Raw genomic sequence first — 25,086 nt, forward strand, 5'->3', positions numbered from 1 at the left:
TTCTATCTTGACTAGGTTGCATAAAATGTCCATGCTAGGGTTGAAGCAGAAGAAACAATATTGCTACAGTTGGGGATGGGAAGCAACAGAGAAGACTTCACAGAGAAAGTAATATGTGAGCCAGATGAACATATTTACAAAGATGTGATCAGTTTAGTAATATACTGTTACAACTAAAAATGTTAAAACTGTTGGTTGTTATAACAACTGTTGTCACTAAAAATGGATGGTACACTAGGATACAAGTGTGAGAAATACAGATAAAAAAGCTGAAACATTATCTTGAGGGTAGATGATGAGGTTAATTTAGTGATTTAAAATTTTTTACTTGGTGCTTGTGATTGAACCTAGGGCCTCATGCATATTAGGCAAGTGCAGTACCAATGAGCTATATCCCCCAGCCCCAGTTTAGTAAATTAGGCGGTAATTTAGAAAGAACTCTGTTAGGCAGACAGTGACTAGAGGCAGGGAGCCCAGTCAGGAGATTCTAGCAATAATCAAGACAAGAAAGTATGAATATCTGAAAAGACAGACACTGGGCATTAAGAGGATTGAAATGATTTTTGCTTTAGGATTTCTTCAAGGTTACACCCTGGTTCTAAAACTTTTGGTATAAATCTCAAGGTAAAGTGTTTAGGAGCCTGAGGAAACATGGCATGTGTTCTATTTAGTAGAGCAATGAATTAAGAATAGACTGCAGAGTTGGGCAAGGATAAAAGTAGGGAGATCACAATAAAGAAGTTTCTGCTGTAATCTAAAGAAAGGATAACTTGGCCAAGATGAAAATAGTACAAGTGGTAAGAAGTGGTAAAATTATGAATATAATTTGAAAATATTGCCAATAGATTTGCTAATGTTAGATATGAATGTGAAAGACAAGTAAAATATGGCTCCAAGATTTTGACTTCAGCAACTCAAAAGACTGGAGTTGCCATTGATAAAGATAGAACAGATGAATGTGTTGGGGGTGGGGGAAATTTGAAGCTTGAGGTGCATATTTTAATACCAACTTAGTTGAGTCATATTTGATTTAGGGTTCAGTTTAATCAGTGCATGATTGTTGGTTGTGTTCCATCTCTCCCTATGAGATTTTAAATAACTAATCATACATCTGATTCTCCTTAATTAGAAGTGGATAAGACATTTTCATTAAATTAACTTAAGTTGAATTAGAGATATGGTTATTGCATTTATTTTAGTAGAATAAACAGGTACCAGCTTCATTTTGGTAACTTGGGAGTACCTGTACCTAGTACATACTGAAAATTTAATGAAACTTGTGTTTTGTAGAGGACTTTTTGACATCAAAACCTAGAAATATTTGAGTGTTGCAATAACAAAGATTGTGCTCTGACCTTCAATTCTTTGTATGAAACAAGAGTGAACCTTTTGTGCACTGTTATCAGCCAATTTATCAAACACCATTTGAACATGTTTTTAGTATTATTAAGAGTCCACAGAGGGACTGGGGTTGTGGCTCAAAAGTAGAGCGCCACCTAGCACGTGCAAGACCATGGGTTTGATCCTCAGCACCACATAAAGTAAAAATAAAAATTGTGTCCACCTATAACTAAAGAAAATATATTTAAAAAAAGAGTCTACAGAGGCAAAACTTGACACAGTATTTTTCTATTTTTTATTTCATTTTCTTGTAAGTAAGCACAGTTTGAAGTAGTTCATTATAATAATTTTATTATTCCATAACTATATGAATAACATCACAACATGCACATACATATTCTCTATACTAAACATTTTTAAGACAGGTTATGACTTAACGTTGCTTTGAATTAATGTTTATAGACAGGTAAGGAGTTAAATGCTCAGACTACCCTCTCTCCCCAAAAAAGGCTAAGTTAATTTTATTTGTAGTCATTTGATTATTAATTTTACCAAGTAAAGAGAACCTCTATTAAAAATGTATTTCCAAAGGTTTTACAACAAAGAAAATTTACGCAAGGTTGTAAAGCTATGTAAATGGAGTCACTTGGCTATTCACATTTTTGGAGATCCATAAAGCATTTTAGAATTCCTTAAATATCTGTCATGTCATTGTCATAATAATCTCATGTATATCATTGCCAGTTCACATAATAAAACATTCAAAGCCTGCACATGTTAAAATTTCTTCCCTGAAGCTAATCATATTTTATAACTGATTTATAGAAGCTTGTAACTATTATTATAAATGCTCAGCTATTTCACAAAACAATACTGACAAACATACAATTTTGGGAACCCATAATCCCTGCAAATCCCACTTTCCACCTTCAGCAAATAAGCTGAAATTAGAACATTCATGCCAATTGTAAATTAATAGTGAATGTAAACGTCATGAAAAACAATATGTGGTTTTCTCAGTCTAAAATCCACTGTCTACCTTCCAAAGAATGAGTCTTGAATACTCATTTTTACTACTACCTGTTCTCAGAAGTGGTTGCCCCTCCACAGCCTCTTCTCTAAACCTCATGACACCCAACACACCAAATTCTACTGACTGATTTTTGTCAGGCTCCTATATAAGCAATTAAAGGCAGATTGTCCTTTCTCGTTTCTTTATTCCCTGATCCTGGCAGTATCTGATACATGGAAAATGCCCAATAAATGTTTGCTAAATAAATTAATGAACAAACTTAACAAAATTGACTCCAGATGTTATAACTAAGCATTGTAATAGGTATTTTATTACTTAAAACTATGTTTAATATGCCAAAACAAGGAGTGAAAACTAGTAATCCAGCAATACATTAATCTTTATATTCATTTCTTTTCATGTACATGGTATCAATAGCCACTAGGGATTATCTTTCAGTGCCTATTTCATTTTTTCATTCACATTCACTAATGTGACCATAGATTAGCACCAAAGACCATTCCTAAGGAAACATGCTTTGTGAAATGATATACAATAATGTTATTAACATCATTATTCAAATAAAATTTCTCATATAAGCCTTTCTCTTTCTATTTTCAAATCAGGTCCTTTTTATAATACAAGTAGGTCTAATCACTTTTTATTCTAATTCTCCTTTGGTAAAAAAAGCATGACATAAAAAGCAACAGTTTCTGCCAGTTTTAATACAATATTTTATGCTTCTTCCTCTTTTATGTTCTTATAGGTATTCTATTATAGTGGATTGTTATATAACAAATTGCTTATTATTGTAAATCCCTGTTAGAAATCACATTATATTAGCCCCCCATCTGAAGTTTTTACTTTCCACAGTTTCAGTCACCCAATGTCAACAGTAGTTTGAAATTTTTAAATAAAAATTCCAGAAATACATACCTCATACATTTTAAATTGTCAGCCATTTTGAGTAGCATGATAATAAAATTTCATACTGTCCTGCTCCATCCAACCTGGGATGCAAATCATCCATGCAGTACACGATGCATGGATGATTAGTCACTGTTAGTCACTTAATAACAATCTCAGTTATCATACTCTCCTAGTTTCACAGTATTCAAGTAATCTTTATTTTACTTAATAATGGCCCCAAGGACAATAGTGATTCTGTGATTATATTAAAACATATTGTTACAATTATTCTATTTTATTATTAGTTATGTTAACTCTTAATTTGCTTAATAATTTACATTTTATCACAGATATGTATGTATAGGAAAATAATAATAATATATATATATGGTTTGGTTCTACCTTGGGTTTCAGGTACCCAGGTAGGGTCTTGGAACATATTATTTAAAATTTGAGTAAAAAGTAACACATACATAAGTGTTTCCTCCTCAAGCAGAGATTACTGTGTAGTATGGTATTCTTTATTTTGAAAATTTATGCAGAATGATTAAGAAATAGCTAATTTCTTTTTCTCCCTCATACTAATAAACGTTCCAATAAATTACTTTCTATATCAGTTTAATCTTCATAAATAAATCACTATTAAGACTACTGAGAAATGAAATTACTTGAGCTTTTTAAAAAATACAGAGCCCTTGATTAATAATTTGATTTTAAAGGAATTTTATCTATAGTATTTGATGTACAAAATCCTTAGACAACCATTACAACAGAAAAAGTCAGTGATAAAAGTATTCACATAACTATATCATAGACCTTAGAAAACAGACGTTCAGAAAAGATTTTAAGGCTACTCAGCAACAGCCTCTGGTAAAACCCAACAAACCTTAAAATTGCAATTAGAAATCAAAATATTAGTTCATACTGAGCCAAGATTAGGAAAGTCTTCCATTGTTGGTATTTTCATATTCTTAGTTTTTCAATCAAATAATCAGTCTGTAATTGAAAAAACACACAAACATGTTTTTATTCCAGATATCATATCAGATAATTTTGATAATTATCTATGAGATAATTTTCTTGACAATCCTATTATAATAAGCCATACCATCCAGAAACACTTGTAATCCCAATGGCTCAGGAGGCTGAGGTAGGAGGATCAACAGTTCAATGCCAGCCTCAGCAACTTAGTAAGGCCCTGAGCAATTCAGCAAGACCCTGTCTCTAAATAAAATATATTAAACGGCTGGTGATGTGGTTAAGCGCCACTGGTTCAATCCCTGGTACCAAAAAAAAAAAAAAAAAAAAGCCATGCCAGAAAAGCAAGGTACTATATAGTCTCTTCCTAAAAATGTCTCTCAAAAAAAAAAAAACAAAAAAAAAAAACCTAATAATGTTATAAACTATAGTAAAGGTATTCTTCATTATATACAAATAGGCAGATTTTATAAACTATATTATATATTCATTAAAAAGCATCAATAAGAAATGGAAAATAAAGTTTTAAAAAATAATGTGGATATGAAAGAAACTTAAATGTTATTACTAAGAGAAAGAAGTCAATCTGAAAAGGCTATGTACTGTGTGATTCCAACTATAAGACCTTATGAAAAGGCAAAACTATGGTAATATTAAAAAAAAAATCAATGGTTGTCAGTGAATCAAGGGGATGAATAGGCAGAGAATAGAAAATTCTGAATGATATTACATTAGTGAGAAAATGTCATACATCTGTCAAAACCCACAGAATGTAGAACATCAAGAGTGAACCCTAAAGTAAACTTTGAGTAATAATGATAGATCATGTTGATTCACTCATTATAATAAATGAACCACTGTGATGGGAATGTGATAATGGGGAAAATTGCACATATGTGCAAGCACAGGGTATATGGGAACTCTGTATTTTGCATTCAATTTTACTGACACCCTAAACCTGCTCTAAAAAATAAAGTCTATTTTTGAAAGTAAACTAAAGTTACATCATTTCAGAGAGCCTTTCTCAATCTTCCTTCATAATCTGGAACACTTTATATAAGATATTTTAGAATAAACTTTAATATATTTATCTTTTTTTAAGTCTCATAATATACTACTGAGAATACAGATTAAAGAATTTAGATTCCCAGGATAAACCATTAACAGATCTTAAAATTTTGTTTATTCATGTTTGCCAACTAAAAACTTTCATGAAAGAAAATACATTCTATTATTAAGCTATACTCTCCATTCCCAAAATGTGGTTTAATTAAATTTTTACCACAAATCAAAATCTTATAGACAAGTAGAAACAGAGATAGGAAGGAAGGAAGGAAGGAAGGAAGGAAGGGAAGGAGGAAGGGAGGAAAGAAGGGAGGGAAGGAGGGAATCCATTTGTAAAATTTTTTAAAGGCTATATGATTTTTAGAGACCACAAGTGCTGCCCTGTTGAACACGCAACTTTATTTCAAGTACACACACACACACACACACACACACACAAACACACACAATCTTAAATATACTAAATAAAATCATCTGGATATGTTGAAGAGAGAGATATGTTTGAAATTTGAAGTTTCTAGAAATCTGAGGCTTTTTAATTTCTTCTGCACTATTAGAATACTATCATTCATTGACTAATGGCAAATAAATACTATTTGATTATTCAGATACAGTAACTGTCAGTCATCTTATGATAATGGACACAAAAAACAAGAGCCTGGTAAATTACTGGTCAAGTATCCCAGAGAGATCAGAGTCTACTGGTCAAGTATCCCAGAGAGACCACAGTCTAAGGAAACTGTCAGACCACCAGCCTATAAATAACTGAATTTTTTTCTTTTACTTATTGACTCAGCAAACATGATTCTGCAAATATTTTAGGCTGCAAGATTCAACCACAGATCAGGTAGTTAACACTAGTACTAAAGTCCTTTTCTTAGTAGTTTTCTATGGAGTTTAAACTGAAAATCAAAAATTACAAAAACTGGGGCTGGGGTTGTAGCTCAGTGGTAAAACAGTTGCCTAGCAAGTGTGAGGCACTGGGTTCAATCCTTAGCACCACATAAAAAAAAAACCAGATAACCTCACAGAAGATGATATACAATCACAGAAGATGATATATAATCAATCAACAAATATATGAAAAAATGTTCATTTTCTCTAGCAATTAGAGAATGCAAATCAAAATTACTCTAAGATTTCATCTCACTCCAGTCAGAATGGCAGCTATTAAGAATACAAACAACAATAAGTGTTGGCGAGGATGTGGGGGAAAAAGCACACTCATACATTGCTAGTGGGACTGCAAAATGGTACAATCAATATGGAAAGCAGTATGGAGATTCCTTGGAAAAATGGGAATGAACCACTATTTGACCCAGCTATCCGACTCCTCAGTTTATATTCAAAGGACTTAAAAACAGCATACTACAGAGACACAGCCACATCAGTGTTTATAGCAGCACAATTCACAATAGCTAAACTGTGGAACCAACCTAGATGTCCTTCAGCAGATGATTGGATTAAAATGTGGCACATATACACAATGGAATATTACTTAGCAATAAAAGAGAATAAAATCATGGCATTTGCAGGTAAACAGATGAAGATAATGCTAAGTGTAGTTAGCCAATCCCAAAAAAACAAATGCCGAATGTTTTCTCTGATATAAGGATTCTCTGATATAAGGATTCATAGTAGGGTAGGGAGGGGGAGCATGGGAGGAATAGACAAACTTTAGATAGGGCAGAGGGGTGGAAGGGGAAGGGAGGGGACATGGGGTTAGAAATGATGTTGGAATGTGATGGACATCATCATCCAAAGTACATGTATGAAGACACAAATTGGTGTGATATACTTTGTATACAACCAGAGATAATGAAAAATTTGTGCTCTATATGTGTAATATGTATTGTAATGCATTCCACTGTCATTTATAAATTTAAAAAATTAATAATAAAAAAATGTCTACAATGGACATGATTTTGTAATTGTAAAGTAGACATTACTATTAAATATGCATAACCTTTGACCTGTTTTAAAAATAATAAAATAGGTGCTCCAGTGGCGCAATCGGTTAGCACACGGTACTTCTAAAAATAATAAAATAAATGAATAAAATAAAGTTAAAAAATCTTTACAAATATTATAAAAACTTGCCCAGCATGGTGGTGGCACATGCTTTTAATTCCAGCTACTTGGGAACCTAAGATAGGAAAATTCCAAATTCAAGATCAGCCTAGGCAACTTAACAAGACCTTGTCTTAAAATAAAAAAATAAAAAGGGCTGGGGACATAACTCAGTGAAACACTGCTTCCCTAGCATGCACAAAGCCCTGGGTTTGATCTCCAGTAACCACATCCAAACACACACAAAACTACAAAAAATCGGTTTCTATATTGATGTTGATTATAGTAGAAACAGTACCTAACTTAGTTACTGAGTACTATCTGCAAGGTACTATTTATTTATTGGCAATACTAGCAATTGAATCCAGAGCCTAACAAATGCTAGGCAAACGTTCTACCAATGACCTTACTCTCAGCCTTACAAAGTACTGATTTAAGCGCTTTATACAGAAATCATCTCATCATCTCTTTTATTAACCCTAAGGACAGGTAATACAGAACTTAAACCTGGGCTTTGGACGTTACTCAGTGGTATAATACTTGTATAGCGTGCACCAGGCCCTAGGTTCAACATCAGCAAAAAAAAAAAAAAAAAAGTAATCTGTACCTGATTCCTTAAGTAAGCAATGGAGCCAGAATTTGTATTCAAATCTGACTCCAAAGTCTAAATTCTTAATGTCTTGCTTTTCTATATCATATACCCCACTTGCAATGGAGAGATTAGCCATAGCTTCTCTCCCTATAGACCTGATGACTACAAAATCCCCCAAAGTAAAAATATTACTTTGAATATATACAAAGCAGTTTGTTAAAACAGGTGTTCAAGCTACTGCAAGCTATAAGTGCCTAATCTTGCAAGAAAAGCTTCAACAAAAGGACAAATATTTTAAATATGCTTGCATATTCTTGATACAATAACACTTACTGTGATAAACCAATAGGAATTTATTCTATAAACCAATATGCTTGCATATTCTTGATACAATAACACTTACTGTGATAAACCAATAGGAATTTATTCTATAAACCAACTTGGATAAGAAGCCAAACTGACTGACTGGTGCCAGAACATGAAGGTGCAAGTGGGAAATGGAACAGAATGGTGGCACATGGAAACCCATCCTAAAACAGAGAAGAAAGAAATGATTGACAAATCAGCTCTACAATAATTAAAAACAATTTATAGGTTAAATGACATATAAAAGATATACAAAATACGTTACCTAAAGTAGAAAGACTACCACTCACATTATCTCTTTTAGTATATTTCTTTACACACTTCATAGTATTCACACAGTTCCTCTTCTTTTCATGTTCAAGTTCATAGTAATAAACTCTTTAACAAGGAAGGGCTTAATAGCACATTATATCTCAGAATAACCTTTATAAATTCTGAGCTGACATTACTCCTTATCAGTTCAGTCCTTATAACATTAAGTTTGAATTCTAAGATATGTTCCTGTAATGAATCTAATAAAGTTTTTGGGCACACAAGTAGTAGTGTTACTTTATTCCAAGGTATAACCAGTAGATGGCATGCTTTCTCCTGTAATAAAGTACTCAGGCATTTCTTTGCGAACCAATATTTCAAAAGTTATATCAATCATATCATCTTGTTAAAAAAAAAAAAAACTTTGATCACCTAAATTTAATACTAAAAATAAGTCAGATGATAATTATTCATAAGTATGATTTAACCTCTTAAAAATCCATTTTCAATTTCACTTTAAAGATGGGTAAGCAAAGATTAAAAGCTTAAGAGCTGAGCACAATGGTTCATGCCTATAGCCCCAGCTAGTTGGGAGGCAGAGGAAGAAAGATCACGTGATCCCAGGAGTTTGAGACCAGCCTGGGCAACACAGCCAGACTCTTTCTCAAAAAAAAAAAAAAAAAAAAAAGGTTAAGACTCTTCCCAAGGCCACAAAATTAAAATATGGTGGAGCTAGGAGTAAATTTCAGAGATCTTGACTCCTTATCCAGTATTCTTTTTTCTAATAAGCAGTTCCAAAACTGAGAAAGGAACATGTTTCTTCAGGCCAGAAGATCTTAAATACCATATGTTACTTGTCATTACCACATTAGGATAATGCTTAACAGTTTTCAGAGGATCTTCATACACATAATCTCATTAGTATACAAGTAGGTAGAGCAGTATTATTGTGGATAACTAAAATGACACAGCTAGTACAAGTACAGTACACTTGGATAGTATTAGACATGGATAGTATTAGAATTCTGAATTCTGGTTCAGAAGTGTTAGAAAAGTATCTCTACTATACCTTGCCTTGGTACTGCCTACATCACACAGGACAAAGTCAGAAATCTTTTTAAAAAGAATACTATCATCTAAATTAATTAAAACAGTTAATTGAACACTATGTGTTTTTGCTCAGATTGGCAAATGCCAGAGTTCAAATTAGCAGGCAATAAATCCAATTTAATTTCATGCCAGAAGTCTAATAATGTATTCTTTATCATTTTTTAATTTTAATTTGTTATATATGATAATAGAATGCATTACAATTCATATTACACATATAGAGTACAATTTTTTGTATCTCTGGTTGTACAGAGTTAATAATGTCTTTTTAAATCACAAAAAAATAAAGATTGGTCTAATAAAATTCATTTTATACACATTTTTATAGAAATCCCAAACAGAATAAAGAAAAAAAGGACTCATAACTATTTTAACTACCCATTGTTTATATATATTTGTCTATCTAAACTATTAAGTGGATATTTTTGGAAGATATTAAGACATGAGAGGAAGAAGTTTTATCAAATTTTTATTATATGAACTATATTTCTCACTTTCAGGAAAATATGTACTTAAACCAAAATTCTGTAACTGCTGTTCCCTTTTTCATGAAAAATAACATGTCAGAAAAATCAATAATGCAAAATGTTAGTTTCTATCTGATGTATACATACCTCATATTTGAAAAGTCAGTGAAATTGTTATTTTTAAGAATGGTCTTTCCAACAGTTACCATGTTTTCCACTATAAAACAGGAAAGAAACATTAGACTATAGGAGACGTTAAGTTCACTAAATTGTTATTAATCTTAAGTTTTGGGGTTCTGGTCAAAAGTCACGTCAAATGGGGAAACATTTAGAGACACATTCAATAGCTTTAAGTCACCAAAAAATCTGTTCATCGACAACCGAAATGAATATTCAAATTGAGCTCTAGTGCATTATCATTATCACAAAATATTACACACATAAGCTGGCTTTGGAAAGCAGTTGAGAGATATTATCAAGTGGCTATTTAGAACATTATAGTGATGCCTATTTTAATAAAGAGAATAGGTAATTATACAGAAATTGAATTAAGAAAAAAGATAGCATGTTCACCACAGCATTATCCACAATATGCAAAATACAGAATTAACCTAAGTGTCCACCATCAGATGAATGGATAAAGAAAATATCACATATACGTATATATGTATATATACACACACAATAAAATGATATTGAGCTTTAAAAAGAAAGAAATTCTGGCGTGTGACAACATGGATGAGCTTAGAGGACATCTTGCTCAGTAAAATAAGCAAGGTACAGAAAGCTGAATAGTGTATGATCTCACTTAAATATCAAATCTAAAAAAGCTAAACTCATAGAAACAGAGTAGAATGGCGGTTATTAGGGGCTGGAGGCGGGGTAGGGTTGGGAGATGTTGGTCAAACAACACAAAACCTCAATTAAAAGAAGTAAGTTCATACAACATGATGAGAATGTACTGTTATCCTTAAAAATGATAGTAGATTTTAAGTTTTCTCATCACCAAAAAATGGCATATGAGTTAATGTATATGTTAATTAGCTCAATTTACTCATTTCATAATGTATACATATTTTAAGACATCATCTTATATAAAATAAACATGTACATTTTTGTCAATTCAAAAACAAATTTTTTAAAAGACAGAAAAACCAAATTTGTCTTTAAGTCCAAATTAGAAATAAGATATCCCTTCAAGTGATCCTAGTCTTTACTAGTTAAACATTTATATAATGATTTTGACTTCCAATTTCTATGTCATATCATTTTTCATCTTTTTTTTTTTTAATGGCCTAAAGTGGGAAAAAGAAGTCTCCCTATTAGAAAAACGTTGGTAGCCTGGGTCTTCAAAGTATAATGGGAAACCTTAAGCCTATACATACTATAACCATGCATCTAAAAGGGGAAGAAGTAAGAGATTCAACAAAGGACAGCTGTTATATTGAGGCTTACTAAACTGCTAATATTTACTTCTCTAAATCAGGCTTGCACTGGGAGACTACCAGTTTCTTACATTTTAAATGAATTGATATAATGCCTGTATTAAGCAAGGCCTGGTAATTAAAGAATGTGTATTATAACCTCTCTAAAGCAACCACTAAATAAAGAAATATAAAAACTAGTAAATGTGGGGGGGGGAGGGCTGGGGTTATGGCTCAGTGGTAGAGCACTTGCCTAGCATGTATAAGGAATTGGGTTTAATTCTCAGCACCACATATAAATAAAAGAATAAAATAAAAGTCCATCAACATCTAAAAAAGGAATATTTTTTAAAAAGCAGTAAATATGACAACAGATAAATTAAAGAGAAATATGAAAAAGCAAAAGTGAAAAATAAGATATAAAGCAACATATAACAAATGGGACAAATGGCACAATAGTAGAGCTAAACCCAATGATATCAATGGTTACACTAAAAGTCAATGGGCTAAACATTCCAATTAAGAGATTTTATATTTTAACAAAATACAAGATTCAACCATATTTGTTTTCAAGTATTAAAATATAAATATGCATTTGGTTGAAAGTAGAAAATAATATGCAATGCAAACAGTAAATAATAAAGTAGAAACAGCTAAATTATCACACAAAATAGACTCAAAGAATATTTCCATAAAGAGATATTTTATAATTTAAATAATCAACTTACTGAGAAGATATGACAATCCTAATTATATATTTACATAAAATCAAATTCTTCAAAATACATGAAATAAAATCTGCTATCTGTATTTCATTGATATATACTCTTTATTATTTCATTTTTTATACTTATTTTGGGTTGATTTGCTTGCCTCTTTCTAACATCTGAAAGTGGTAACTGAAGTCATTGGTTTTAAACTTCCTTTTCTAATATGAGCATTTAAAGCATAAACTTTCTCCTAGGTACCACTTTACCAGCACCCCACAAATTCTAACATGTTGTATTTTTATGACCAATCCACTCAAAATTATTTCTTCTTTGACATATTTAGGAATTACTTAGAAGTGTGCAATATAAGTATGTGTGTGTGTGTGTGTATATATATATTTGGAAATATTTAGAAATATGTTCTTTAATTTATAAATATTTAGTTCAGGTTTTGTTATTTCTACAATTTAATTTCATTATCTTCAGATGACATTTTATTAAACTTCAAGCATTTGCAATATGAAAATATTTTACTGATTAGAATATACTGTACTTTGGTGAATGTGAATATGTGCTCTTCAAGAAATGTGTATTCTGCAGCTAAGTGGTATTCTATAAATGTCAGTAATGGTCACTAGACTTGATAGTATTACTGAGCTCCTCCATATGCTTAATACTTCTCTACCTTTACAGATTATATAAAAAAATTAATCACTACTGTGAAGATTTCAATATGGAAATATTCAAATATATATAAAAGTAGAGAGAAAAACATAGTGAAATCCCAAATACCCACCAGCTGCTTAAAAATTGGTAACATTTGATATGCAACAGTTATAAAACTAGTTACAACAGCAGCTTCTATTTTCCCAAACCTATCTCTACCTTAAAAATAAATAGAAAAGTTCCAAAAATTCTAAAGAAAATATAATGTCTAAGAAACTATCACAAGAATGAAATGGAAACTTTTAATACCAAAGAAATACTAGAATGTTTCAATTTCAGGTAAATTTAGGTTAAATCTGCAGGATACAGAGGCACATGCCTCTAATCCCAGCGACTTGTGATGGTAAGGGAGAAGGATCACAAGTACAAATTACAGAGACCCTGTCTCAAATTCTAAAAAAATAAAATAAAAAAGGACTGGCAGGCACAGTGGCATGCAACTGTAATCCCAGCAGCTAGGGAGGCTAAGGCAAGAGGATCTCAAATTCAAAGCCAGTCTCAACAACTTAGTGAGGCCTTGAGTAACTTAACAAGACCCTGTCTCAAAAAACAAAAAAATAAAAAAGGGCTGGGGATGTGGATCAGTGGTTAAGTGCCCCAAATTCAATCCCCAGTACCAAAAAAAAAAAAAAAAACGGGCAGGGGACTGGGGATGTAGCTTAGTAGCAAAGCACCAAGCACCCCTGGGTTCAATTCCCAGTACCAAATAAATAAATAAATGAAGTTAAATCTGATCTTTATAAGCTCAACTGCTATCTTCTGGTATAAACCTGTATGTTTCTCAAAAGTACTAAAAGAACTTCAAATATTAAAAATCTTTGTAGTATCCAGAAACAACAATTTAAAAACTGGCAAGTCTAGCCTAAATTAACTATATCCACATCAAAATTTCCATTTATTTATCTATCTTGTAGGGTACCTTTCAGTATTAACCAAACTAATCCCAAACCCTGATGACAAAATCTACAAATTACATTTTGAAGTGAACTTAGGAATGTTTTAGGAAATGATAGCTGACGAGTCACAGAAGGTACAAGTTGGAAAATACAGAATAATTCTGTAAGAAGCAAAATTCAGAATCTCCTTTTCAGAAACTAAGTTCATCACTCAAATCTCATAATTAAATTATTGCTAATTCATCTACATTAGTGATTGATCTTAATGGAGTATAAACCTGATCTTACTATGAGACAATATGCCATATTGTAACTTGTTTGTTTAATTTTTTTCATAGCACTTTCCATTTGCAGACTCAAGAAATGCCAACATTTTTAAAAATTCAAAGAGAAACATTATCTTTGAAAAAATTTAAATATTAAATAACATGATGTGTTTGCTTCAAGTCACCTCTGGGATGTTAATACATGAAAAAATGACCACAAGTTAATAAATACTGAAGCTAAGTGATGAATACATGGGAACTATACAGTTCTCTCTATTTTTATATACATTTTGAAATTTTTTATAATAAAAAGTTCCAAACAGTCATAATGGACCCTTTTCATCCTAGCTAGATATATTTTTTTTTTATTGGTTGTTCAAAACATTACAAAGCTCTTGACATATCATATTTCATACATTAGATTCAAGTGGGTTATGAACTCCCATTTTTACCCCAAATACAGATTGCAGAATCACATCGGTTACACATCCACATTTTTACATAATGCCATATTAGTAACTGTTGTATTCTGCTACCTTTCCTATCCTCTACTATCCCCCCTCCCCTCCCCTCCCATCTTCTCTCTCTACCCCATCTACTGTAATTCATTTCTCTCCTTGTTTTTTTCCCATTCCCCTCACAACCTCTTATATGTAATTTTGTGTAACAATGAGGGTCTCCTTCCATTTCCATCTAGCTAGATATTTTAATTGTCACTACCATTGCTGATACCAATTCAAGATGATAAACCTATGAATAACAGTGCCATCATCTTACCCAATTCTATTTGTTCTCTCTTTAGATCATTGCAATTTCTAATATGCTTCTTTGGCACTACAAGATAATGATGAGGTGCTGCTGGTTTTATATCTTTGAAGCAAACAAGGTCTTCATTCTAAAGTGAAAAAAAAAGTATTTGTTAGTGAAATTTAGAAAATAATTTCCTAACACTATTCTGGCATAACTTAAACATCATAAACCTCTGAAAGGAAAATGGTATGCATGTTACAAAAAAAAAAAAAAAAAAAAAAGCCATACTGAGCAATTTTATGATTATGTACTAAGTATATAAAAACAAGCATAACTTCTGACATGAGATGATCATTTATTCCAAATAAAAAGCCTTAAAATTTCGGCTTTTACAAGAGAAAAATCTATCTTTCTTACAGAACTTTAATCAATCTTAGATTTTAAAAAATCAGTATCAATAAGCAGAGTTTCCTCAGTAAAATTTCCCAAATGCACAGTTGCTCATTATTCTCCATTCCAAAAGCCCAAATTCATTGAAAAAATTCAATTTGAATGAGGGTCTCAAATTCATTTCAGTAATCTCATTATTATCCTAATATGGCAAACACGATAATTATACCAGTTTATCTATTTTTTTTATTATGGTTTTGCTGTCTAGTGATAAATTTAAATATTGATATACATGGATTATTTTATAAAGGGATAAGGTAAAGGATCACAATGTTCTTGTTTAAAGTTTTCCATTTTTTCTTTCAGCTAAGAAACAAGTAGTACTGGCCATCAAATCTTGCAACACAAAATTGCCATACTAACATAGCCCAGATTAGTTGATCATAGTTGATAACACAATTTCATATTTTTATTTCCCCTCAATTATGACATTGATTTTTAAAAATTCAGAGGCAATTCCTTCTGGTTCAGAATACATCCTGATTAGAATTAGTTTGAGATGATAAAACTGAATTCTGCCTCAAAGCAGGAGTAACATTTTTTGGATTAATAAAACTAGAAAATGTCAGTCTAAAGGATATTAGCAGAAAAAAACATTCCTATATATACCTGCTGTTTCATACTCTATGACTCAGCTATATGACCAGAATACTCAGTTCTCTGTCCATCTCCCAAACCTCTATTTTGAAATATTTTATGTATTATTACATATAATTTGTTTTCCTAATTCTAATTTTAAAAAAACAACAACTACTACCATCAACATATCTGTGATCAGCACCAGGAATAGAAAAAAGTCCTATCAAAAGCAAAGAAACTTAATGACATTAGTGATTAAATTAGATTTCGACCAAGATTTCAAACATATTGAAATTGGCTCTCTGATGTCATACTCTCTCTCATTGCTACTATTGGTTGAGCCACTATTTGGATCTCTATTTTAAGACTATACTTCTATTCCAAAGATATGCTGCCAAAAAATATGAAATTATATAAGTAAAAAATTATTCTTTGCAGTGAGATTTATGATGAGAGAATGAAAATAACACGAAGATCCATAATTCAACTAGAAGAGTGGCTGAATAAATTGTGATAAATCCATATAATGAAGTATTATTTGGTTATAAAAAGGAACAATAATAATCTCTATATACTCATGCAACTATTTCTATGATATATTCCTAATATTTTAAAACTAGCAAGGAGCCTACAGAACGGGAGAAAATTTTTGCCATTTGCATTAGACCAGAGACCCTAAACCTACTAGAAGAAAATGTAGGCCCAAATCTCCATCATTTGGCTCAGGAACCAAATTCCTCAACAAGATTCTGAAAGCACAAGAAGTAAAATCAAGAATAAATAAATGGGATTGTATCAAACTAAAAAGCTTCTTCATAGCAAAGGTAACAATCAAGAACATGAAGAGAGAGCCTACAGAATGGAAGAAAATCTTTGCCACCTATACACCTCAGATACAGCATTAATCACCAGGATATATAAAGAATTAAAAAAAAATTAATACCAAAAAACAAATAACCAATCAATAAACAGGCAAAGGAACTGAAAAGACACTTCACAGAAGTGAAGAAATTTGAATGGTCAATAAGTAGATGAAAAAAGGTTCAACATCTTTAGCAATTAGAGAAATGCAAATTAAAACTACATTGAGCGGGGGGCTGGTGATGTGGCTCAAGCGGTAGCACGCTCGCCTGGCATGCGTGCGGCCCAGGTTCGATCCTCAGCACCGCATACAAACAAAGTTGTTGTGTCCGCCGAAAAACTAAAAAATAAATATTAAAAAATTCTCTCTCTTTCTCTCTCTCTCTCTTTAAGAAAAAAAAAAAAAAACTACATTGAGATTTCATCTCACCCCAGTCAGAATGGCAATTCTCAAGAATACAAGTAACAATAAATGTTGGCCAGGATGTGGGGGAAAAGGTACACTCATACACTGCTGGTGGGACTGCAAATTTGCAAATTGGTGCGACCGGACTAGACAGGGGTAGTGAGAGGAAGGGAGGGGGGTGGGAATGAGAAAAACAGTATAATGAATCGGACGTAAATTTCCTATGTTAACCTATGTTAACATATGAATACACAACTGGAGTAAACTCCACATCATGTGCAACCACGGGAATGGGAAATTATACACTATGAATGTATGACATGTGAAAATATATTCTATTGCCATCTATAACTAAAAAGAACAAATAACAAAAATAAAACTAGCAAGAAGCATAGGAAGATTATCTTGTGAAAGATTCTGCAGTGATGTTCTGGATGTTATTTTTGGAGACTATTCTACTAGAATCCACTCCTCTAGACCTTCCAATGATTTTTTTCTAGCAGTAATTCCATACATTAAGTCTATTTCTGTTTAAAATAGCTAGAATAGCTTTTCTTTCCACAAACAATGCCCTGATACCTAAAGCAAATAAAAAGTAATAACATTTGGAAGAACATTTGAATACCATGTCATCTAAGGTTTTAGAACAACTTTGATTATCAAAGATGGAGGAGTTATATTAATACTAAAATTTCCTCAGTATGAGCTCAAACATGATGAAATCTAATCCAGTACTGTTTAACCATTTTCCCATTATTGCCACTCTAGGATCCTTTTAAGACATTCATAGGATTTTAATACCATAGATATATCATTTATCTGTTTATGCATTCTATGCAAATCTGTGCATAGATTCTGTGCATAGGATTTTCCTATATAAGAAGAGTAACATATTTCCCCCACCACAACAAAAACCAATTTTTACCCCCTTGGGAATAGATAAAATCCCTGATGAGAATGCATGATTTAACCTTTGATTAGTCCAATTCTGCAGAACATGGTAAGAAAACATTGTATAGAAGTCTATGTGGTAAGTAATCTTCTTTAGCTTCTGCTGGATAGTTTCCCAGACTAAAGTCTACATGATGTTGGTAACTTACCAACAAATCAAGTGATCTCTGTATATATAAATTATTAGTATACCCCACTTCATATGAACCCAATAACTTCTAGATGTTTATAATGAATATAACATGAATACACTGTAAATATATTATACACATATAGTGAAAAACATACAAATTAAATACTAGGTAATTAGTTCCTTTGTGTGTTGGGACAGGGCACTTGGGAAGTGAAATCAGGGCCTTTCTCCTAAGCCCCAACTCCTCCTGTTTGCCAAATTTCTGTGAAAGCTGACTATATTTGATATTCACACTCCCCTCAGATTCTTCTCAATCAACTGAAACTGCCTTCTGTCTCACCACTGCACTTCAGTTGCTCTCCTACCTATGTCTCAATTCCTCTGGAAATTCCTCCCTTAGCTCTCAAACCTGGGTTAGATGCCCCTCCCACAAGCTTACAAAATACTGTAAAACCACCTGACCACAGCACAGGGCACTGTAATTGGCTGCCACCTCTGTATGCATTCCACCCTTTAAATTATAAAACCTACAGGCAGACTGTCCTTTTATCTTGTCCACCACTGACTCCAAAACCACCTCTCAGTGCAGCGAATTAAAGATTGATCACTACACAATCTTGGGAGCTTATTTCCTCAAAAGATTTTTTTTTAACAAGTAGAACAGGTTGTATACGGTGTATACCATATATCTCGGAAAATATCTGAGCAAAGTCAGTCTGAAAATTGCCACATATCCCAACTGATATCACTTCAGTAGAAATCAGAGGCTATTAAGTATTAAGTTGGACTTCAGACCCACTGCCCTCAACCCCAGCCGATTTTCAGCTAATCTAACATTTTGGCATTATCTGTTTTCTACTAGATTTCTCGTCGGTGTTGGTTATGAAGAGTGCTCAGAATTTAAGATCTCTAATTAGAAAGGAGGAAAAAAGAATTCCTGTAATAAAAACAAAGGTCCCCAAATGCTCTTTTATGCCAAGAATCTCGCTACCTGCAGCTCTATCATTACTTTTTCTCCCCTGGGAACTGTGTCTTGTTGGAGACACTCCGGGGGTCTCCCGAGAGAAGTCAGGGTCCTTCACACAACACCCTGCCTTCCCCAGCTGGTCCACACAGCCGCTCTGCCTCCCGAGCTCTGCACGGTGATCCGGATCCTCCCCACCCGGTCCACACCGGCTAGGCCTCCCTCCCGGAGCTCCGAGGGGCGGTCGGACGTCCACCCACCTCACAGGGCAGGAGTTCGGTGCTGGTCTCCTGTTGCCTCGCAATCCGACAGAACAAGCAGTTGCTGTCGTAGTCCCCGGAGTCTAGGGACTCTGCGGCGACCTTGGAGGTTTTATCTGATTTACTGTCAGAGGCCGAAGGCACTTCGCCGATCACCTGCCCCTCCGCCATGGTACCTGTTTCGGCCGCCAAGAACCCCGGCTTCTCCAAGAATACTGCGCCGGCGCGGGCCCGCCTCCCGCACCTCCTCGGTTTAACCTCAAGGCGTCGCCCTTCGATCGGCTTTGGGTCAGGCAAGAAGTGGGACGCATGCGCTGATCCAGACTGAAGGAAGAATGAGGACTAAGCGATCAGCGTTGGGCCTCCAAACCAGTTGCCACTAGGGAGCGAGCGAGGACGTTAGAGGGTCGCCCCGCCTGCTGCCCCTCGTTGGTAATGACGTACCACGTCTGCCGAGACGCAGGAGCGCGCCGCGCGTCGTAGTGACATCACCGGGCGCGGAATCTTAGGGCCAGAAGGAGTGTGTCGTGTCCATGATAGCAGCCAGTCGTATGGTGTCCCAATAACGGATTATGCCGCCGGGTTTTTGTTGTTGTTGTTTTGTTTTTCTTGTATTTTCTTTTTTTTATTAAAAAATGAAAGGTCTAAAGGCTTGATTTTAAGAATTCGTAGGTTTTGGGAGAATGAGCGAATTTTCTGGATTCTTGTTTTAGCACAAATCATGTTCAGCGGTTTTTGTACCCTTCCTTGTTCAGTTCACAATAATTTCAGGATTTAAGCTCAAAGTGAACTTAATATCCCTGTTTACTTTTTGTTGTTAACAGCAACCTAGATCGAAATATCGATCTTTGTTACTTTACAGTCCTTATACAATAAAGGCGAAGTCCTGTTGTTAGATACCCCCAAATACTCCAGAATTTCACTGCTAATGCCTCGTTATGCCACGTTGAGAGCACTGCCAACGCCGCTGCAATACCTTGTGTTACTTCTTGACTTCTTGTCGTTCAAACAACCTTTCAGTAACAACCATGCCTAAAGTAAAAGCACTAGTTCTTTAATTCGGTATTCAAGGTGGATTATAATTTCGCCTTTATGCTTATTTTTATCTTTTCTTTTTATGCTTCTTCTCATTTGCTGTGCACCTAAAATGTGCCAGTTGTTTTCCTAATCGTCAAACCATGGTTGGTTTTTATAGTCCACACTCCAGGGATAAGGAAACAAACTCAAGACTTCTACAGCACAACACACACAATTGAGTTCACGTAAAGGTTTTGTTATTCTCACTTAGCCTACCCCAGGACCCTGCCTGGATCCCAGGCACCCACATAAAAATATAGGCAAATGATGGTAAAAAGGAAAAATGAATTGTGATGCAGTTTGATTAAAATGGGGAGAAGCACCTAGTTTGCTTGCTTCTTTGTCTTTCCCACAGAAGCAGTTGCAATTGATAGACACAAAAGCCAGGTTATGCTCACATGCAGATTTTAGCTAGGCTGTACTTTGCCAGAGTATATATCATCCTTAATTTCCGTGGTGTCAGTCCTCTCAGCAGGAGAAAGTTGTTATTCTCATTATGAGGAAGTTCAGAGATTTAAAACTTTAATTTGAAAAGGAACTGTTTCAAATCCTAGAGAAAAACAAGCCATCAGGAAATTCCCATTAATTTCAGGGGGAGTCCCTTACAGTTTGTCTTCACTCCAGAACCCATCAGCCTTTTTGAACACACAACTCCAGTACATAATAGGGGCTGGGGTTGTGGCTCAGCGGTAGAGCACTTGCCTAGCACATGTGAGGCGCTGGGTTTGATCCTCAGTACCACATAACCATATATAAATAATTAAATAAAGGTATTGTGTCCAATCACAACTAAAAAATATATTTTAAAAAAGAAATATATAATAAATGAATAATTCAGTAATGTTTTTTAGTTGAATTCATGTTGTCATCAAAAAACAAATGTATATAAAGCATATATATGTGTATAAATAATATATATATATATATATATATATGGGGTAGTTGTAAGCATTCAAGATATTTTTTATTTCTCTTTCTGTGGCCAGTTGAATGGCCCTTTCACAGCCCCTCAGCAGTCAAGGCAGAGTTCGGAATCAAATCAGAGCATCATACTTTGCCAAATTTAAGGATTTACATTTTCCATATCTACTACACTTTCACATCACTCTTTTATTTGCACTGTTCCCACTGAAATAACCTTGTTTCTATCTCTTCACATTCAAATTCCACACAAATTCCAAGCCACTCCTCAAATGTCTTTTTCATGAAATTTTTTTTGATTAACCAAAGCAAAATAAGCACTTCCTCTTGTGAATTAATCTAGTAGAATTTTAATACTTCTCTTGTAGAACTTTGTATCCTATAGCTATATATATATATATATATATATATATATATATATATATATATATTTTTTTTTTTTTTCCCTAGTAGAAATTAGGTTCTTTGACAACAGGAACAGTTGTCTTTGAAAATCCCATAGTACATAATATAATATTTTGCTTAATAGTTGATGAACAAAATGATTAGGAGCAAGATCAGTGCATGAGAGTGTCCAGATTTTGCAGTGTATAAAGACACAACAAACAAGAGTATGCTAATTCATATCATCCATCTATATTAACTTTTATAAAATCATAGACCAACCTGGAGATTCCAAGCACCCTAGTCAAGTTCTAAAGCAGTGAAGAAAATCCTCCTACAAACCTGTATTGAGTACATATGGCCACACATGCAACTTAGACCACTCGCCTGCATACTGACATACACCCCTGCCCCAGTTGCTTCTGTTCTGACTGCACTCCTAGTGACACCTGAGATTGCTTCTCTCACTTTCCTAGCCCTTTAAAAAGCTTTCTTCCAGTTCCCCATATTTTAACTGATAAAGTTACCTACCATGAAACTGGGAGAACAACACAGCATATTTGAAAATTATGTAGATGATGTATCTTGGTGTGGGCACAGGCAAAATGTAGGCACTTGTGTGTACACAGTCATGGCTGGGTTCTCAGTAACTCCCTTGGATATAACCATTCAGGTTGTTAGACAATATACTAACTTTAACTCTACTTGAGAGAGATTGCTATTTTATAATGTACACTTTTTATCTGTAGAAACAGGTTATTTCTCTTTCTGGGCTGAAGTGTGAAAGTTACTTACCTTTCTGTGTTCACGCTTTTTGTTTCTTCATCTATCAATTGAGGACAACAATGATGATTGTTTACATTTTGCATGTAGAAAGGCCCATCAAAATACCTTGTTTGAAAATAATTTAGGATGTGGATGCAAGTATCATTACTGTTATCAGTAATACACACCTGTTAAGAGCCAACTCTGAACTTCATTTTTTCCACTGCTGGCTGATACATTTGTCTGCTTCTCTTTGCAAGGAAACTCCTCAAAAAAATTGTCCATACTCTTCCCAATTCCTGCCTCTTATTCTTTCTCACACTGCTTCCTCTTAGACTTTCACTACCCCCACTACATTCAGACTACTACTGTCAAGATAACCAATAACCTTCACATCTAATGGTCACTTCTCAGTCCTAATTTTGCAGCAACAGTTGGTCATTTGCTCTTCCTTGATAAACCTTTCTTCTCTGGGTTTCCAGGTTACTAAACTTTCTTGGCTTTCCACCTACCTGGTTGGCACTTCCTTCTTATTCTCTTTTGCTGCTTCCTCTTCTTCCAAACTTCTACCATCATTGGTGGGCTTTGATTCTAGGTTCTCTTCTTTTTAGCTGCACTCACTTCCTTGGTCTCCTCATGTACTCTATGGCTTTCAACTTAATATATTTTCCAATGAATCCCAGATTTGAATCTGTGTTATAGATGCTTCCTGGAACTCCAGACTTGAATACCCAACTGCTTACTCAGTCACCCCATAAATATCTAACAGATGTTATAAACATGTCTGAAACTGAACTCCTATGAGGCTCTCCTCTCCACTGCCCCCTCCAAAGCCTGCTAACATCTCAGTTGAAAGACACTCTGTTCTGTCAGCTACTCCAGACAAAAACTTTGAAATCATACCTGACACTTCCTTTAACTTCTCTTATCTAATCCATCAGGAACTAAAGTATATCCAGAATCTGATGTTATCACTGCTGTCACCCTTGACTGAGCCACCATCATATCTCACACGATTCATTTCAGTAACCTCTTAATTGAACTTTCTACTTCCATCCCTATCTTCCAATACCAGTACATCTGGTCTCAACATAGCAGAACGATCCTTGCAAAATGCAAGCAAAATCATGTCCCACCTCTACTCCGCATCCTCCACTGGTTTCCCCACCCCAGTGAGAGTAAAAGCTAAAGTACTTACTTTTAAGTAGTTTATAAGTTCCTATATTCTATTCTATCCTCTAGTGGTCTCCCCATTCCAGTGAGCGTAAAAGCTAAAATACTTACCTTCAAGTAGTTTATAAATGCCTACATGCTATTCCATCTGCCTTTCCATTTACCCTCTGACATTAGCTACCACACCATATTTCTATTACTTCCTCTGCTCTTGCCACACTGGACTCCTTTTTACTCGTTCAGGCTAAATGCTCTTGTATTTTCACCCCTTACTGGCTGTCCCTCTACTTGGGAAACTCTGCTACTAATCATGTGGATTGTTCTTCTTTTTTCAAATCTGCCAAAGATAAACACACCTGGACACTAGTGAAAATTATACAAAAGATTTTTATTCCATAGAGATAGCTCTGTTCTGATTTGTGCAGAAGTGACTGTCTCTTTTAGGAAGAATGGGTTGGACACCAAGAGATATGGGCTCAAGTAGAGTCAGAGAAGTGAATCATTACATTGTTCACCATAAATGTGATGAGGCTAGCTGTTTTCACTAGTTAGCAATTATCAAAGTTAGGCTCCATCCTCACACTGAGACTTGGAGACAAAGTTGTATCCTCCTGATGATTACATTTTGAAGGAATGATTTTCAGATTCTTAGGAAAAATAACTTGAAGTTATAGGAGATACAGATTCATAATTGGAATTACTTTTTAAAAAGTAAATGCTCTAAGAAATGAAGATCGAAAGCCTATCAACAATGGTTGGCAGAAACAAACAGTAAATTCTCTTGGAAGTCCTGGGAATTCTAAAGCAGGCAGACATTTGGAGGTGGGAGATGCAGGTTCTGGGTTCATGTAGGGACATGTCTCTGTGCTGCCATATTAGAGTTTGGTGTTTCTTAGTATACATATTTGGACAGGATCATTCTATACAAAGAGTTCTGCAGTTCAAATCTCTTCAGAAATGGAACTTCTTCAATAAAGTCAACTCTCAGCTTAAGTTACCCCCTCACATTCACCCCCAGTACTTGCTTCCTCTTTACCTTGTTCTATTTTTTCTATTGCATGTATTACCTTCTACATATTTATATCTAAATACTTAATATTATATAGTAATATGTATTTTATGTATTGGAATACTACCTATTTAACTTAGCATGCATATTCATTACATAGACATTATTATCTGCTTCATTCCCATTGAATGTAATCTCTACAACAGGTATTATCTTTTG

The 25,086-nt window shown here is 34.1% G+C and overlaps 1 protein-coding gene across 1 annotated transcript; it reads right to left on the minus strand.

Moving 5' to 3' along the window:
- Positions 1-1,613: 1,613 nt before the first annotated feature.
- On the minus strand, positions 1,614-19,735 carry Hint3 (histidine triad nucleotide binding protein 3). Its single transcript, XM_071613057.1, has 5 exons — positions 19,539-19,735; positions 14,962-15,079; positions 10,310-10,379; positions 8,371-8,497; positions 1,614-4,258 (listed from the first exon to the last, which is right to left on the minus strand). The coding sequence occupies exons 1-5, from the start codon at positions 19,707-19,709 to the stop codon at positions 4,226-4,228; spliced, it is 519 nt and encodes a 172-aa protein (XP_071469158.1). The 5' UTR covers positions 19,710-19,735; the 3' UTR covers positions 1,614-4,225.
- Positions 19,736-25,086: the final 5,351 nt, after the last annotated feature.

Source organism: Marmota flaviventris, chromosome 6, assembly GCF_047511675.1.
Source record: "Marmota flaviventris isolate mMarFla1 chromosome 6, mMarFla1.hap1, whole genome shotgun sequence".
Classification (NCBI taxonomy): Eukaryota; Metazoa; Chordata; class Mammalia; order Rodentia; family Sciuridae; genus Marmota; species Marmota flaviventris.